A 14,007-nucleotide genomic window follows, 5' to 3' on the forward strand; every position below is an offset into this window, starting at 1 on the left:
CAGATAAAAAAGCGGGAGGGGGGATAGGAAAATCAGCAACAAGTTATAATACTACGTCGTGTATTGGACAAATAAAATAAGAAGATTAAATTATCTTAAGAAATAATCTATGCTAAAACGATTTTTCCAAGTCCACCATTACCTAGGCAACAATAAAAGCTACGTACAAAATACTTTCACGTTGTATGATTACATCAATTACTGAATTTAGTGAACTTTGTTGAATAAATAGTATACAACTCCTAGCATATTTACTCCACAGCAGATTAGGGCCCTATTTTTTGGGAAATCTACAAATTTTATAACCGGATTAACGTGTTTCTCAAGACAACGTTCGCCAGCCGCTAGACTCTTGTCAAAATATTAACCCGATAAAAAAAGACCGTTTTAATTAAGGCGAATTAAGGTTAGGCCTATTTTCAAAAACTAGGCCTAAAATATATTGACAAATAATTTTTTTTTTGAAACAGAAAAAAATCAAGGAGAATCTTCCAACGGGAAATCGGAAGCTCTAATGTTTCACTGGATTAAGCTGTATGGGATTATAGTATTAAGTGCCAAATCCCTATTGTAACAAAAAAGAAAAAAAAAGAAAAAGAAAAAAGAAAAAGAAAAAAATATATACACTTGTTACAAGATAGTGTGGCGCCATCTATGTTAAGTTTGATGAACTATTTTAGGAAAATCATTTCCCGCCATTTCTAAATATCGCGCGCTGCTAAGCCTAATTTTATTTTCAAAAACCACAAATAACGTGTTTATAATATCAGGGATAGATAGACTTTTTTAAGACGGAATGGGTAACAGGGTTATTCGGGTGCGCGTCCTAGTCCACGACCCCCTTACCCGTGACGGGGGGGGGGGGTATGAAAGAAGAGGCGGGTCTTATTTTCATTATGGCGTTGTATGTATATCCGGGTCAAATAAACGTCGTCTGCCAAGTTGGAATGGATTGGGCTCCGATTGTAATTTTTGAAAGAACATTGTTTAAAAATGGAAGTAACACAAGACATAGGGCTTGAAATCAAAACACATTTTGAAATACGATTTATTTCTCTTTGATGAAGTTGTAGTGATGCTTTAAAAGCCTTCATAGATATTACAACACGAACAGGTTTTAACAAAACACTAAGCTCACAAAACTCCTGGCCATTCACTAAGCCTTGGTTAACTTCATCAAATTCGCTTACAAAATTATGAGGATAGTAGACATGATTGGCTTTAGAAAGAATTAGCGAACACTTTTCACCCTTTACAGATGTACTCCAAATCCAAAACACCGGCAATAAATTCCCTACCTCTTAATTGCTATTAAAAACAATTCCCGAATAATTTCCGTGCCCTTGCTTTTAGACAGCTTCATTTTGAACCCCTGTAAAGATGCTTTTCTGTACAACCATAGCCCACTCGATCACGCGCATCACGACGTAAGCTGCTCGCGCTATATAGCGCGAGCAGCGCAGCGTCCGGGAGCGCGGATCGAGTGGGCTCTGGTACAACGCAAGAGGGGTCGTAGTCATAGCGACAGATGTAAACAGGAATTACGTATTATTGGCCCTCCTTGTCAGCAACGTCACCAATACGTAGTTTTAGTGAGCCAATAAGAAAATTTAATTTTTTGGTTACGTGTTGAAGGAAGGGGCTATGTACTCGTCTATGAGTCGGACTGAAGTAAATATTAACCGTTGGGAATTCCGTCTTAAAAAAGTCTATCTATCCCTGATAATATTTTTTATAACTTTCTCGAATACAAGATTTTTTTTTCTTTTTAAATGGACGTACTAAGGCAATTAAGTCCCGTCATTTCAGGCAACATTCCACCTAATTAGATCTTATATTTTTCTAAATTCTTTAAAAATTAATAATAAAAAAAATTGACAAAGGCTTAACATTAGGCCTATTACTTCAATCCGTTATAAATTCAATACTGTACTTTTTTTTGGCAACAAAAGGGCTTATAACAATATTAACGATAAAAATGTGAAGAAAATTGAGAGAAAAATTCCTAAAAAGGATATATTAGGCGTGATTTTTAAATTTTTTCTTTTTTTTTTTTGTTGCATAAATGTTTTTTTTATATATATTTTATTGGAATGGGTTAGGTGTGCGAGATTTGAAGAAGAGAATTCTTGTTTTCCCCAAATCAAGAAAAATACTTCAGTTCCTCGAGAATTAATCCCTTTTCAAAGCTTCATCGGTAACTACTTTAACAGCTGCAATTATAATTGATTACAAAATGTATTTTTTTTTTTTAGATTTTAATTTATTTTAAACCAAATATAAAGCTTTATATTATTAAAAAAAAGAACAACCAAAAAAAAAAAAAACAAAAGTAGTTTCAAATTTATTTGAAAATACCTTCACCCACGGCGTCTTTGGCTTTGTCAGTGACTTTTTTGAAGGCACCATCAATACCCTTTTGGTTTTTAAGGAAAAAGGGCCTTATAATGCGTCCATAGATCACTTGAGAGCCATTAGCGGATATCGGAGCCATACACCAAATCAGGAAAACGCACTGCAATCAGATTTATAGTTTTATAATTCCCACAACCATTAGGCCTACAACAGATATCAGAAGTGAGATGAGACCAGAAGTACTGAGCTAACCAAATTCTTCACTCGGCGAAAGTGAATATTGTTGATAAAACACCAACGGTTGGCCCTCTAGTGGCGGTTTCAGAATTTCCCCTCCAAAACGTGAGACGCTCGCGGTGGTAGACGGCCGAACTAGATTCAAGCACCCGCGTCCGTGTTCCGCGGCTTTAGGTTGAGGGGAAGGGGGTAGGAAATGTTTTTGGAACTCGACCAATTTTTTTCTCTCAAGCGTAGGCGCGATTGAAGCGGCGTAAAATCCTCAAATTTGTTCACTAATGCCAGGATCTACTACCAATGCTAGAGCCCTTCACTTCTAGTCTCATCTCACTTCTGCAGATATCAATGATAACTCACTTTGGCTAACCAATAAAATGGAAACCAATTGAGAACCATATCAGAGAAGAATTCTACAAGGCTAAACAGAGCAAATACGACCCAATATGTTAGCCATTTGGTATCATCTTCCTTGTGAGGGGTCTCCAACGCGTGAATTCTATACCATGAGATTTAAAATCAACTTTCAAAGATTCAATTTCATTTTTAGCTTATATCCTTCAACTTACGAAACGTAAGCCGGGTAAACAAAGCCGATACAATTGCAGATAAGTTCAGCTCCGTAGCCAATCACGAGATACAAGCCCACGAAAGATATTAGTCCTTTTAAGTAAAAATTCATGGCTACTAAGCTTCACGAAAATTTCGATTTTTAGCAGCAATTAAAGCGACATTTTAAAGAGGTTTTTAAGATTATTTCTAGACAGTAAGTGTAATAATTTTCAAGACACCATGACTTTGTAGACTGCTTTTAATCCTTCCTAACATTAAACTATCTCTTGAACTACGGGACTCTTTTGCTAAATCAAAAGACAATTGTTCCTGAGCTGGCAAAGTGTCAAAAGTCTAAAGTTAAAACATCGCGGTGCCTTTTAAAGTAACACTATAACTAAAAGGGCCATAGAATAGTTTCAAAATTTCCAGTTTTAAACTTGAAAATTATAAAATTAAAAAAAAAAAAAGTTATATATTAAACATATGGTTTCAGAAATATTGTTCTGGCAAAGTTCCAATTTATTCTTTGTTCAAAATTTAGAAATAGCTTAAGGTTATCATGCTTGAAATGCAGAAACAATTAAACTTAGTCAATTAGTAGGGAGATAAGATTATATTTATAAAATAATCTAATCTGAAGGGCAATGTCAAACTCATAGTAACTTAAGACCTGCTAACTTGAAATGTTTAACACAAAATGAGAATAAAAGAACAAAATTAGTGTAACTTTGCTAAATCATTTCCTAATGTTTTGCTGAACTTGTAAAAAAGATATAAGCTTACAATTCCCTAATGACTAGCTAGACCCGGGGTAATTTTACACGTACTTGCGAAAAATAACAGGAAACCTATAATTCCAAAATATCGTAACTTCAAAATACGTGTTTTTAAAATCAAACTGCATTCAAAGTTAACAAATCAAACTGTCTAATTGGTAGTTTGATAATTTTTAGTTTCATTTTAAGCGCGAAATAATTGAAAACTTCCGTTAAATTGATTAAAGTTCGACTTAATTAATCCGAAGATTAGTATAATCTCGAGTAGTTACGTGGTTTTCGCAGTAAGGTGATATAAATCCCTAGGCCTAAAAGGCATTAGTCTTATGATTCTTATCTCAATTCATTTATAGTAACAGCCGCAATATTGTTGTAAAATTAAACAAACTTACAAGAAATATTAAACTTGATTTGAATTAAGTTCTAATTAGTTCTAAGCAATTAAGATTAAGTAGAATGCATCGGCAAAGCTAACTTTCCGCATGCTTAAAAGAAAAAAAGCCAAGGCTTACCAAGAACTACATAGACTCGCTTGATTCCGTAGGATTTTTCGACATTTTCCAAAAGATCGGTGAATTTGTTCTTTTCGTGAAGTTTAGCGTCTAACCTTTGAATGTAGGCGTTCATTTTCGATAGGAGATTTAATTAATTACAAATATTAATTGCCTAATTAAAGGAATTACTGGGAAACTACACGAAAAATGGGGGAAATGCTCTCCAACTAGTTACGGTACCGGCGTAAAGCGCAGCGTAATCGAAGCTGCTTCCCTTCCAAGGATAAAGTTAAAAGAGGGAGGGAATGGCAAGCTTGAAATAAAAACCCTACTTATAGCCTACTCAATCACAAACTCGAAAACGCACGATTGAGTAGGCTATGTTTAAAAAAATAATACTCCACCGCGACGGTTTCGCCATCTAGTATCAAATTTTGGAAACAATTTCTTTAAAGGGAGGGTGAAGTGGAAAATCAAGTGATTTTTTATCGATTCTTCTTCTAATTATAAGACCAGTCTGCATAGGGAAACATTCAGAAAATACTTCCAAATGATTTTAAAATTCAAATTAGGTTCCGATTTTTAGAATAATTTGAAGTATCCCCCTCCGACCAATCGCGTAACGCCCTGCCTTTTTGTTAACAAAATTCTCGCGGCACGTCTCGCGCCACGATTATCTCATCGCCAACAAATTTTTTCAAATCTCGCGATAAATTTCATTCGACACGGAGCGTGCCAAGAGAATTTAATTAATAAAAAGGCGATTGGTCGGAGGGGAATAATTCAAATTATTCTTATAATCGGTACCTAATTTGAATTTTAAAATCATTCGGAGATATTTCCTGAATGTTTCACTATGCAGACTGGTCTTATAATTAGAAGAAGAATCGATAAAAAAATCACTTGATTTTCCACTTCACCTTCCCTTTAACTCCGAATTTTCTCCGAAAAAACATTAAAAATTAATTATAATTCAATGTTTTTTTTTTTTTACTTTTAATTATATTTCGAAACAATTATTTCATACAACATATTATATTTAAAATTAACCATGAAAATTAATTAAAAATTGCAATTATAATTACCAGATTAGTTTATTTAATTTTATAATACTAATTATTGACAATTATTTTATTCATTAAATAAAAAAAAAAAAAATTGAGGCAAAATAATCAAATTTGAACAATAAATTTTTGATCTAATAAAGGGATTCTTTTGGTTTCCTTTCTTTTTAGAAAATTTGATATCAATTTGTTTTTTTTATACGTAAAATATTATTTCAGGAATTTGTCCATCTTCAACAGACGTGCCGTTGTTATTTCCAGCAGCGTATAGAAACTGAAAAGTCACTTTGCCACCACTTGGGCAATCTAAAGTGATTTTTCTTAAACCTTTTGTGCCATAGTGAGAATCAGGTCCCTAAAATTAAAGTAGAATTAATAATTCACGTCAGACGACCGCGCCCCTTCCCGAATTTACCTTCAAGGTAGCGCAGAGTGTGTAACTTAAATTGGGCGTTATTTCTACCGGTGTTTTAAACATAACCCTAGACGTTGTTGGCAATCCGTCGCAACTAAAGCTGGTATCATTTGAGCCCAAAATCTTCCCTGTCCCGGTATGAATGACTTGGATATTGGCGTCATAGTCAGAGGGGCCGTGAATGGAGCCGTATAAACCAAAACCAACTATGAAGATGCGACGATCGACTACAAATCTTATTCTATCTGAAGTTCCGCTGTATCCCCATCTGCTCTCTGTTTGTTGAAATCTGCAAGCAACTTGTTCTTTGCCAGTAATGCAACAACGTGGGACATCGGGGAATCCAACAAGAGGTTTGGGATTGACTGTGAAATAAAGGAACAAGGAGACCACTTCTCTGTCAGTCAAAACGGCTGATTGGGCCGCTCCCACGGCAAATTCTTCCACAGTCATTAAAGGAAAACGAATTAGATTTAAAGCTCGGTCCAAGCAAGCTCTTTGATTGTCCGGAGTTACTGGAATATTTTGTCTCAGGCATTCTTGTTCAGCCCATCTGATAAAAGTAACCGTCAGTTATAGTAAAACCATGGATAAAGAATGCGCGTGCGGAAATTTGTTTTCACGCTATAGGATCGGCAACTCCCTATCTCGAATGACAGAATATTCTGTATACACTCTGTTACAACATCGGTTGGCAGCACGCGCAAAGCTAGGTTTCTATGTAATCTAGCCTTGCGCGTGCTGACAAGAGACAAAAAACTTCAGGATCTTCAGGATTTAATATCGTTTAAAATATCCTGAAGTTTTTTGTCTCTTGTCAGCACGCGCAAGGCTAGATTACATAGAGACCCAGCTTTGCGCGTGCTGACAACCGATGTTGTAACAGAGTGTATACAGAATATTCTGTCATTCGAGATAGGGAGTTGCCTATCCTGTAGAGTGAAAACAAATTTCCTCACGCGCATTCTTTATCCATGGTAAAACGGATGAAATATACCACTAAAGATATTGATACAAACCTAACAACTGCATTAAACAATTTTGCTTCCCTAATTCTTAGACTGTCTCGTTCTAAGACAGCGCAAAGGGTATCATGATCAATATCTGTAAAACCCTCAGCCGCTAAAGCTTCCGAAGTGTATTTATCAATGGTTTCCAAACAAAGGTCGGCTAATTGGGGCTCATCAAAAAGCCTAGCTTGTGTTAGAAGCATAAACGCGTTATCACTACTCAAGTTCAGTTTCAAAAAATCAACACAAGCTTTTTCCAAAGCGGGAACGGCGTATTTTTTGGCGGTGTATAAGGTTGTCATGACTGTTTCGGGTCCAATTTGAACTTCGTCGGAGTAAAGGAATCTTAAGAGAGCTAAAAAGGCAGCCGGTTCCACGTCAGGAAGTTCAATCTCTTCAGAAGTGGTGGCCATGGCTCCATTAAACATGGCATCAAAAACGGCACTTCCAACTGACAGAACAAATTTATGGGCGGGAATTCTTTGTTGCAGATTTCCTTTCCCAACGACAAAATGAACGTCGCTGAGAATCTCTTTATTGAAAATAAAAGCCAGGCGATCTTTGATGGTAGCTCGGGAGGCTTGCCAATTGAACATGACTTGTCCAGCATAGTTGACAGCTGCTCCAACCGCGTTTAAATCTTCTAGAGAGGGATCTCCTAGTCTACGATGGTTATTCGTTTCTCTGTTACTGTTTAAGATATTGATGGGAAGCTCGTGATCATTGACGCAAGAATCTCCGCCGCTACAAGAGAACCTGTCAATCATGGACAAGGGAGCCATTCCTCTATTGCTGCCTGAAGCCATGCAATTGGCAGGTTGAGGATGATGGCAATGATCTCCCATTCGTCTTTGAGAAACGGGAACGTAACGTGCCCCGGCTTCTTCTTCTTTCAAATCGAAATCCCCTTTAAAATAACCCCGCATGCAATTACATTACAATCCACAAAACGATAGACGGTCCTTAACCAACCAAGGCTTAGCAAAATTAAAGTAAAAAACACAACGTACCAATACCATCCAATTCTTCGTCTTGAAAATCGTTGGAAGAACACATATTGGATCTTTCTCGGGAATTTTTCATGTCCTTATACCATTCACGAAATGATTAACTAATTTCGAGTGCAAAAATTAGTATTGTTTACCATTAGCGCCGCGGTCGCGCAAAATAAACGACAACCACGCGATACTATTTTTTATTTTTGCTCTTTAAACCTCTCCATGACGTCACAGCCTACTCGACTAAATATTAACCAATATATCATAAAAATAATATTCGACTATTATAATTACATTTCCCTTCCAAAATAATATTTTACGACTTTGTTTTTCCTTTCTAGGAAGTGTTAATTTAATATTTTACTGGTGGGGGCTTTCCCCTTCACACACAGGTGTATAGCGTGTTGAACACTTCTACAGGCGCCCGTAGGAAATACACGGGAAGATTTACCCCTGTAAGACATCTTTCAAGGGGGTTAGAATGTAGACCAACTTTATCCTTTCGAAAGTCATAACTTTGGGAAAATATTTGAGAGTATGGTCACTACTTATCACGCTAAAAAAACTTGGGTTTACATCAATCAGGGTCGGAGATAATTAATTTTTAGGCTTCCAATATCCCAATATCATTCAATTAATATTTTGTTTACCAAAAGGGACAAGGTAGAAAGATAAAAAATCAATTTACGCCGGGAATTTTATCGATTTAGTTAACGATCGAATAAAGCGCTTTCTTTTCTCTTTCCCCCCCCTCTCTCTTTTTTCCCTCCATTTCTCTTGTATTTTGCACGGATGAAAGGATTCTAAGAGGATAGCGATGGACCATCTTACAAGGATACTTAAACGCCCCCCAAAAATGATCTCGCATCTTAAAACAAATCACATTACATCGAGGGGCTGGAAACTAATTTAACTTTGCACAAACGGTTCCAAGTTGCGTAATTGGGTTTAGGCTGGTTTAGGCCATATATCCTAAATGCTTTCCCGTATCTTCAAGAACTAGTTTTAAAGAATGTTGCGGAAGCATTTTAGTATCCGTGTAAAAACTAGGAAGGGGGGCTTAAATGATTCCTTCCCTACTCGATTTTTGCTCTGGCGACGAGAGAATCAAGTTAAAAGAATAGATATAATAATAAAAGACCCATGTGCCGCGATAAAAAATAGAGAGAAAAAGAAGGACAACCAGAAGTTCATACGTTGACGAAAAATAATGGATATCCCATAAAGTTGGTCCCGTAACTTGCCAAGATTTCATCCAATTTTAATTTAGTTTAAGATACACCCATCCATCACCTAGTCTTTGAGTGGCTTGGAAGTATTGAGAAAATGGTTTGCTTCCTTTTGACATAATTTAATTTGTCAGGTGATCAATGATAATTAGTACAGAGACTACCCCAAAGAGAAGCAGAGTTGAAAACGAGTTATTTCGTTATCAGGGTGGGTCAGTCTGTTAGACGAATTACATCGTAATCAGGAACTTCTGATAAGAGGAGGTACTTGCTCTGGCGGATTCTTTCTCTCTCTGGTCCCGACTCCCGATATTGGAGAGCGAGAGAGAGAGGAAGGTTTTAAGCTTGTTGCTGGTGGAATAGATAGACACAGTTTCATTGCTATGTCGCTCGTGGTCAAGTTAGGATGCCATTCTTTCGGGTCACCATACAATATATCAACTTAACAATTCCTAAAACAATCCAAGAATAAATTTCTATCATTCTTCTAAACTGGGATAAAGAAAGTCAAGCTATACCTTCTTCCGGCAAAGGTAAGGAAAAAAAATTAAGTTATTAAAATAGTTTTTAGCTAATTTCGCGTGGCTATCTAAAATCTAAACGTAGCTATTTTAGCCACGTGTGATTATGTAATAACCAAACCCAAACGCCGGTTTTTAATTTATTCCTCTTGAACCCCTAAATTTTTTTTGGACGATCCGGGTTCGTACTTCGAGGGGGCAGGAAGGTTCTTGTGAGGGTGAATAATTAATAGAAAAATTATTAACTATAATAAATCTAGGCAACTGTCCGGCATTTAAATATATTATATACATGAAAATCATAGTAATTAATGTCTACCTATAGACATTTAATTAATCTAATTTGATTTAATGAGTTAAAGGGTTTTTCATTTCATAAGAAAAGTGTTCTACCACCTTCCCCTCGGGCTACATTTGAAAATAATTCCGAGAAAACTATTTTATAGTCATTGAGCGACTTGGTTTGCCTCAAAATAGCGAAACGAAGAACTTTAATTGATCGTGAACCGTTTTGTTTTTAGATATTGATAGTGGCAGAGTCATGTCCCGATATCATTGGTGGATCATTTTGTTTCTTTGGATGATGTCAAATGGTGTAGGGGCTGAAAGTCATCAAAGGCAACATATCCTCGTAAAAAGGGCCTTTTACGACAGTTCAATTCTCAACTACCACAGTGAGGTTATCTATAGTCATAATATTTACTTTAAAATTTTGATAAAACAGTATAGCGCAATTCCTATCATGACACTAGAGTTAGATTACAATCGTAATCGTGTAGGCCTAGAAGAACTTTAATTACTTCGTGAAATAAGTTACAGATATTACTCTACCGAATGTCGCATTCTCAATTAATATAATTACCTAGCACGTATATATTTTAATACTTAGCGGACGTGTTTTGGTCAACGCATAAACATAACAGAAATGCTAATTAAGTTAATGAAAGGACGCAGCGTACCCTAGTACCGTTCGCTCCGTTTTTTTTATGTATGGATAATTAAAAAAGCGGCGGCCGTAGTTCAAAGACCTTAACCAACATCCGAGACCGCAACTCCTTCCTTTAATAAACAAGATTAGGCTTAACATCAACCCTAAATGATCGCGTGATAAAAACACCTAAAGAAAAATGTTGTTTAGGCCTGAGAGAAGATATATTTTGGGACTTGTAAGGTTTGCTTGTAATACAAGCAAACGCAGAGGGGGCTCTCAAATTTTCTTTTCGTTTTTGTAAATTACGATTTATTTTCTTGATAAACGATGGGGTCACGCTTAAGAAAATGCCCGGGAATTATCTCCAAAGGGAAAATTGCGTGTTGGTGATAACAAATGGCAAAAATCAATAATAATAAAACGAATAACACTTTTAAAGGGAAGGTGAACTGATAGATACTTTGTTCTCGAGAAATGTGACATTCGAAAAAGAGTACAAGTATAATAGAGCAATATCGGATCTAGCCTTGCTAATTACGAACACCAAACTTATCCTCCCTTTCTTCCTCTATTGGGTCTCACAATTATTTCCGGTTCAATTCTTAGCGGACATGTTGGTGGAACGAAGTATGTAAAAGAGAATTTCAATCGAATTTCCTGTGTCGATGTCCGAGATTCGCGTATTGCCGTTCGCCCGGACGTTACTACAACGCCTATTGTAGTTTAACTAGGACCGGCTATATTTGGATGCAACCTCTGCCCGATAATGGACGCTAAAAATCAACTAATATATGATGCTCAAAAATTAATACCTACGACAAATATCGCGTTAACTGCCGAAATGTTATCGTTAAAATTAATTGTAAATAATCAATTACATCATATCGTTTAATCTTTATCTTAATGTTAAAAGGGAATATCATTTTAAATTTGTTAAAATTAAAATAAAATGTTGGAATAAAAATTACTGACTTATTTATTGAATTAAATTAAGGATTAATATGAGACTTACCAATTATCGCCTCGGTGGATACGTTTCCAACGCCAGCTTACTCTCGCGAAAAGCTTCCACCTAATGATTATTTTAGGCCTAATTTTGCCGAATCACTTTTTAGAGCAATATTTTATAGGCCAATTTTTTTTCCCTAGTCCGCGAGTCCAAAAATGATTTGATTGATTTTTTCCCGACTCAAATATAAACCGTGAACACTGTCTGTGAATTAACACAGCGCATCCATCAAGTAATCATGAAGTTCATAAGCGTTTTGGTGGTAATTTTAATATTTGTTAATCCATGTTTGGCTGTCTTGTGGCGCGTCATCACGGCACCCGCGTCTTGGTTAAAGAATGAAGTGGTTGATCGTCCCTTGAAGATGGGTGCCGCGGTACGTCATTTCGTTTCCGGTACCAGTAGTACCGAAAAGAAACCTCTGAATCTTTCCGAAATGGTTGATGGTCAATACGTTCCTGATTTCGGTAAGTGTAGACGAGACTGTCGCGGAAGTAAATTTGTCTTTTAATTTTAAATCGTTTTGATTTTTTTTTGACAACAGTGGATGGAGATGACGCGTTATTGTCCGGTTTCACGAACATCATGCGCCCACGTATTAAGTACGATGGGTCCAACGGAACGACACCGTACATACCTAAGGGAAACGACATTAACTTGGATCAGGTCCTATCGAGTGGTTACGCCGCTCCGCTCTCTAAGATCGCCGCGGCCAAACTGGAAATTATGTTGAAACCAATCCTGGACGCCACAAAGATTGAAGATGAAGGCGACGAGATAGAGGACTTTCCTTTCGACAAAGTCCTGGTAGATCGTTACGGATCCTTGAAAGATGGTCAACACGTCTTCGACGGAGATCAAATTATCTTAAACTTGCGTCCGAAATCCGGCAAGGTGAACAATACCGATGTTAAAGTAGTCTACGTTGACTTGTCAGAGTTAAAATCGTCGTTGAACGAACGCCCTCTTCTGACTGTCTTCACTGGTTTGGGCAATTCTTCTTCGACTCTACCTTTCGGTATGCCAGATGTCCCCGGCTTGGACTTTGACGAGACAACAACAAGCCCGTCCGACACTCCCTCGTTACCGATGACCGATTTCCCCATTCAAGATTACGGAGACTACGTTGATTCACAAAATCCAGTTGTCAAAGATGAACAACTACTCGCATCATCTACGGAATCAACAACTACCACTGAGAAAATCTTGAGCGATGATGTACCGGCGAATGACATCAATGGGCAGTTGCTACAAGGGACCATTTCTTCGACCGACGAATCTATTCCTGAGTTTGAGAACGTCGTTTCTTCAGCATCTACGGAGGTTAAAGAGAGTCCGGAAACCAAGGAAATGTCGGAGCTAGACGAATCCAGTGGCCTTATTAATCCAAAACTTACGAAAACCAGTGTCTCATTCATCCATATTCCGCCACCCCCGGCATCTGAAACTATCCCACAACCGCTAGAAGGTCCGATCAACGCAGTCCCTTCAATGACGTTCGAAGAGAAATTGAGGAAAGCAGCCAATAAACCTCCGATGAATTTGGAATCTCACTTTCTAAACTTGGACGATTACCTACGGCCAAACGATGTCCCTAATGTCATTCTCAAACCGTACGGAAGAGTCTCGGTTAACCAGCCCAACAAAGTCAAACCTAATCCCACAAAGGAACCTGAGACTGAACCATTTTACGTTCCAACTGGTTCCCCAACAACCCCGGAACAAAGCTACAAGCCCTTCATTCCCGGACCAGTCTACTCGTCTGAAGTTAAAGAAACGGCCAAGCCATCCATCCCCACATCTACACCAGATATAGACGCTGATGAAGAGATGAAGATGGTCATTGCCCAACACGTTGAACGAGGTCTGGAAGGATACTTATCCCATTTGAGAAAACACCACGACAAACAAAACTGCGTTTCATTGATGGTTTGCGAGATTGGTGCCATGCCTGAACGATACGGTCATCATGGACAACACGTCGTCAAATTTTTCGAGTAAGCTGGTAACCCCCGGGTTGTCCCCAACAACCTTTTTCGTAACTCTTGTTTATTTTCTTCGCAGGAATAAACAATTTTCGGATGAGGAGACCTCCTGTAAATGGTACCAGACTGTTCTAAACTTGGGGTCGAGTTTGGGAGCGATTCCAATGTGTCGATCATCGTTTAGACCTTGCCTGTTGAACACTCAACAACTGAAGGAATTAGGGCGTGGTTTAATGTTCGACGTCATCCTCAGTTAATTTACCGGTGGTTTTTTTAAGCAATCTTACAAACCTAATTTGTAAATATTTTCCTCCCCAATTTTTACACAATAAAAATATTTATATTTTACAAAATGTGTTCATTACAAAACTTGCGAAAACACCCAACACAGTTTTACTTAACTGATCCACATTGTTGCATGAATCTCTGCA

At 37.4% G+C, this 14,007-nt stretch overlaps 4 protein-coding genes across 4 annotated transcripts; 2 read left to right on the forward strand and 2 right to left on the reverse strand.

Moving 5' to 3' along the window:
• Positions 1 to 1,722: 1,722 nt before the first annotated feature.
• On the reverse strand, positions 1,723 to 4,710 carry LOC149692701 (receptor expression-enhancing protein 5-like). Its single transcript, XM_089868565.1, has 5 exons — positions 4,433 to 4,710; positions 3,159 to 3,252; positions 2,950 to 3,088; positions 2,359 to 2,515; positions 1,723 to 2,213 (listed from the first exon to the last, which is right to left on the reverse strand). Exons 1-5 carry the CDS (start codon positions 4,545 to 4,547, stop codon positions 2,173 to 2,175), a joined length of 546 nt encoding a protein of 181 aa, XP_089724691.1. The 5' UTR covers positions 4,548 to 4,710; the 3' UTR covers positions 1,723 to 2,172.
• A 924-nt stretch (positions 4,711 to 5,634) lies between these two features.
• Positions 5,635 to 8,140, reverse strand: LOC149692702 (BTB/POZ domain-containing protein 1-like). The gene is made up of 4 exons (XM_089868563.1): positions 7,914 to 8,140; positions 6,913 to 7,810; positions 5,894 to 6,446; positions 5,635 to 5,833 (listed from the first exon to the last, which is right to left on the reverse strand). Exons 1-4 carry the CDS (start codon positions 7,984 to 7,986, stop codon positions 5,675 to 5,677), a joined length of 1,683 nt encoding a protein of 560 aa, XP_089724689.1. The 5' UTR covers positions 7,987 to 8,140; the 3' UTR covers positions 5,635 to 5,674.
• A 1,089-nt stretch (positions 8,141 to 9,229) lies between these two features.
• LOC149692703 (uncharacterized) lies at positions 9,230 to 11,546 on the forward strand. The gene is made up of 3 exons (XM_089868566.1): positions 9,230 to 9,663; positions 10,173 to 10,330; positions 11,189 to 11,546. The coding sequence occupies exons 2-3, from the start codon at positions 10,193 to 10,195 to the stop codon at positions 11,357 to 11,359; spliced, it is 309 nt and encodes a 102-aa protein (XP_089724692.1). The 5' UTR covers positions 9,230 to 9,663; positions 10,173 to 10,192; the 3' UTR covers positions 11,360 to 11,546.
• A 277-nt stretch (positions 11,547 to 11,823) lies between these two features.
• Positions 11,824 to 13,923, forward strand: LOC149692704 (uncharacterized). The gene is made up of 3 exons (XM_089868562.1): positions 11,824 to 12,058; positions 12,136 to 13,588; positions 13,656 to 13,923. Exons 1-3 carry the CDS (start codon positions 11,830 to 11,832, stop codon positions 13,831 to 13,833), a joined length of 1,860 nt encoding a protein of 619 aa, XP_089724688.1. The 5' UTR covers positions 11,824 to 11,829; the 3' UTR covers positions 13,834 to 13,923.
• Positions 13,924 to 14,007: the final 84 nt, after the last annotated feature.

This window comes from Phalangium opilio, unplaced genomic scaffold, assembly GCF_054372755.1.
Source record: "Phalangium opilio isolate 3A_F unplaced genomic scaffold, DU_Popi_V2 ptg000024l_1, whole genome shotgun sequence".
In the NCBI taxonomy this organism is placed as follows: domain Eukaryota; kingdom Metazoa; phylum Arthropoda; class Arachnida; order Opiliones; family Phalangiidae; genus Phalangium; species Phalangium opilio.

Bases quoted from the DNA above. Each gene is read 5' to 3' on its own strand.
- LOC149692703 (XM_089868566.1), top strand. From the start codon at position 10,193: ATGTCCCGATATCATTGGTGGATCATTTTGTTTCTTTGGATGATGTCA. The intron at 10,331-11,188 runs GTTATCTATAGT...TTCAATTCTTAG, and splicing joins TTCTCAACTACCACAGTGAG to CGGACATGTTGGTGGAACGA.
- LOC149692701 (XM_089868565.1), bottom strand. From the start codon at position 4,547: ATGAACGCCTACATTCAAAGGTTAGACGCTAAACTTCACGAAAAGAAC. The intron at 2,516-2,949 runs GTGAGTTATCAT...ATCTGATTGCAG, and splicing joins CATTTTATTGGTTAGCCAAA to TGCGTTTTCCTGATTTGGTG. The intron at 2,214-2,358 runs GTATTTTCAAAT...TTATAATTGCAG, and splicing joins CAAAGACGCCGTGGGTGAAG to CTGTTAAAGTAGTTACCGAT.
- LOC149692704 (XM_089868562.1), top strand. From the start codon at position 11,830: ATGAAGTTCATAAGCGTTTTGGTGGTAATTTTAATATTTGTTAATCCA. The intron at 12,059-12,135 runs GTAAGTGTAGAC...TTTTGACAACAG, and splicing joins TCAATACGTTCCTGATTTCG to TGGATGGAGATGACGCGTTA. The intron at 13,589-13,655 runs GTAAGCTGGTAA...TTTTCTTCGCAG, and splicing joins CACGTCGTCAAATTTTTCGA to GAATAAACAATTTTCGGATG.
- LOC149692702 (XM_089868563.1), bottom strand. From the start codon at position 7,986: ATGAAAAATTCCCGAGAAAGATCCAATATGTGTTCTTCCAACGATTTT. The intron at 6,447-6,912 runs GTTTGTATCAAT...TACTTTTATCAG, and splicing joins TTGTTTAATGCAGTTGTTAG to ATGGGCTGAACAAGAATGCC. The intron at 5,834-5,893 runs GTAAATTCGGGA...CTTTAATTTTAG, and splicing joins CACTCTGCGCTACCTTGAAG to GGACCTGATTCTCACTATGG.